General features: G+C 32.8%; 1 protein-coding gene across 1 annotated transcript in view; it reads right to left on the reverse strand.

Annotated features, from left to right (window-relative positions):
* Window positions 1–2,449, reverse strand: part of LOC112045507 (uncharacterized) — a 39,331-nt gene extending 36,882 nt beyond the window's left edge. The window contains exon 1 of the mRNA XM_024081702.2: window positions 2,292–2,449. Within this exon, the coding sequence (XP_023937470.2) occupies window positions 2,292–2,328 (37 nt within the window). The 5' untranslated portion in view covers window positions 2,329–2,449. The remainder of the gene's footprint in view (window positions 1–2,291) is intronic.
* Window positions 2,450–3,213: the final 764 nt, after the last annotated feature.

Genomic DNA, 3,213 nt, shown 5'->3' on the forward strand with positions numbered 1-3,213 from the left:
TTCACACACGCAGATAATTAAGAAAATTCTCTGGTATGCAGGTTTCCTCACGATGTTTTTCGACGTGATATTTAATTTCTTAAAATGCACATAACTGAAAAGTTGGAGGTGCATGCCCCATCCACTAGGCCATCAAGGCTCCTCTCCCACACACTCTGTTACAAATGTTCTACCATCAAAAGTGATGGTGCAAACTGAAAAGGAGAATATATAGAGTGCTCGGAATTCTTTACCAAAAATTATTATAAAAAATGTTCAAGGAGTTCTAAAATTAATATTTCTTTTGTAAATAGATATTAAAATGTGTTCCCACTCATCTTTAGAATTATGACGTAGCCAAGTTTAACGAATTTTAAAATGCAAGGATAGATAAATGCGTGGTTACATGGATAGTCGGAATTATTTGAATTACTTTGTGTTAATACATAAAAGTTTTAATTTTTTTGGTAAAAAAAATATTAGTTATATAGTTCAGCACCTATTAGTGGACATTATTGAAATTATGGGAAATAATCCCGAGCACCCTGTATAGTTTGTACACTTCCTGAATACACAACTCGACATTGTAGACAATACAACTATTTAGAGATTATTTTTTTAAGTAGTATTTGTTTAAATAACTTTCGTTGTGTTTACTATGCGAATAAATGAAATTAAGATAATTAGCCACCTTTGTTCGCGTCAGTTTAGACGCGCTACTGACATATCTAATAGTATAAAATCTTTGGCGGATAATGATGATGATATAATTATGTGACAGAACTTGTTCAAGAAAGTTTTTTTTTTTTAACAAATTTTAAAAATAAGGAGGTTTTCAATCTGATAGGTAAATTTTTTTGTCTGGTTGTGGTAGTGCTGTAGGCCTTAATGGGCCTCAGCGGCGTCACTGGGGAGGGTGTGTGTGTGTGTGTGTGTGCCATGTGGTTCTTACTGCCATGCAATATCATTGTGTACCGCTTGCAAGGATGTTTCTGTGTGCCTCACCAACTCACTGTGTGTGTCATGCTTCTGGTACATAAGGCCTGACACTTATGCCGCAGGTTAACAGGGCGCCAGTTAGCGCTTTGTTTTGCTATGTTATAGATATTTTTTTTAACATGTAACTGGTAATGTAATTTGGAATAACGACGTCATTAGTTACTATTTGCCTATTAATTAGTAGACACATCCAGTTACATTAATTAAGTAGGTATATGTATATATCCGAGACTTGGTCGCTAACTACGGGCTTCATAAGAAGACTCAGAATCACACAGCAGGAGATAGAAAGAGCTATGTTAGGAGTATCTCTGCGTGATCGACTCAGAAATGACAAGAAATAATTACAAAAAAAATATATATTCGCGATCCTCTTACTCGTTTGTTTGATGTACCACACGATGCAGTTTAAGCAAGTTTTTTTTTTTAAATTTCCATGTTGCCCCCCAGAAGTGACCTGTATATTCAAAAATTTTATATTTCTGAGGTTTTCCGGAAATCTTCAAGTAGAAATCTAACTTTTGTATTTTTTCCAAAATTTTAGGTTTAGCAGTTTCAGAGAAAGGGGGAGGGGGGGGAATGGTCTATTTTCTTAAATAACTTGAAAACTATTTCTTTTAAAATTTTAAAATAAATATATTTGCGATTTTTTTACCAAGCTCGTTTGTTTGATGTGTCACACAATGCAGTTTAAATTTTTTTTTTTTTTAATTTTCATCTTGCCCCCAAAAAGTGACCTTATTGAAAAAAATTATATTCCCCTTACTAAGTTCGTTAGTTTGATGTGTCACACGAAGTAGTTTAAAAAAGTTTTTTTTTTTTGAATTTTCCATCTTGCCCATCTTAAGTGACCTCCAATTAAAATTAGTAACAAGCTAATTTCTGTATTTTTTAAAATTTTTATATACAGTAGTTTTGAAAAGAAAGGCCATAGTCAATTGTTGTTTATTTTTTTAAATAACTTGAAAGCTATTTTTTTTAATTCCAAAAAAAATATTTTAAAAATCCTTTTATTACGTTTTTTACCTTTCATTTGATGTATCGCACGATGAAGTTTGTAAAAGTTTATTTTTCATCTTTCCATCTCACCCCCCAAAAGTACCCCCATATTCAAATTTTACCTACTCACGATTCATACCTGTATTTGGGTCACAAGAATTGATATGTGTACCAAATTTCAACTGGATTGGCAATAAATGTGCGCGAGTGTTAATATAAGAGATCCGTTTAAGTACCACGTACGTACGGAACCATAAAAATAATAAAAATTAAAAACACACAAAACAAACAAAAAAAAAGGAGAGATAACTTACAATTTCTCGCAAAATTGCAAGTTGCAATTGTATCCATTTATCTGCTAAAATTTCACACAATATACTTGTCACCAAAATGACGCGCGCAATGCGCAATGCACTACCATTTTCGAGAAATGCCACGATCCGTCCAAAACGGTCAATGAATTCTCCGCTACTAAATTATGTTGCAAGTATTCGATGTTCGCAAGATGAGAGAACACCTAAAAACAATATGATCGAAGGATTCGCCAGGACGACGACACGACATTAATTTAGAGCGCCATTTTTAGGGTTCCGTAGGGTTCCACAAGGAATTCTTATGGTTTCATCATGTCCGTCTGTCCGTCCATCCGTCCGCGGTTTAGTGCAGAGACTGTTACTACTAGAAAGCTGTAAATTAGCATGAATATGTAAATTACGTATGTGAACAAAGTCGTAAAATAAAATCTTGAAGAATATTTTTTTACCCCTCCCCTACATGTAAAGTGGGGATGAATTTTTTTTTGCTCGTTTATATCATAGTGTGTGTATCATTTGATAGTTCTTTATAATTTGTGAGGGTCTTCTACCAATATATTTCGATTTAGGCATCCATTTGTAAAATACTAAGAGCTAATTTTCATTAGAGTCAAGTGTCCCCTCTACCGGCTAAAAAGTTATTTATTAAAATTCACAAAAGTATGATATATAATGAAATTACAAGAAAAACTGTAACGGCTTTTAAGCAATTGCTATTTAAAGAGTAATAGTCGACCAACGTAAAAAACGTAAATGAAAATCGAAAATTGCATACTAATTCCGTTGTTAATTAAAAAGATAAAGTTGTCAGTACGTAAACTCAGAATCTGTTAAAAATAGCAAGATAAGATTTGATAATGGTATGAATAATATTCATTAAGTCTATAAAGTGGTAAAATGCAAATTTGAAAAAAAAATTGTG

The sequence above is a fragment of the Bicyclus anynana genome, chromosome Z (assembly GCF_947172395.1).
Source record: "Bicyclus anynana chromosome Z, ilBicAnyn1.1, whole genome shotgun sequence".
NCBI classification, from domain to species: Eukaryota; Metazoa; Arthropoda; class Insecta; order Lepidoptera; family Nymphalidae; genus Bicyclus; species Bicyclus anynana.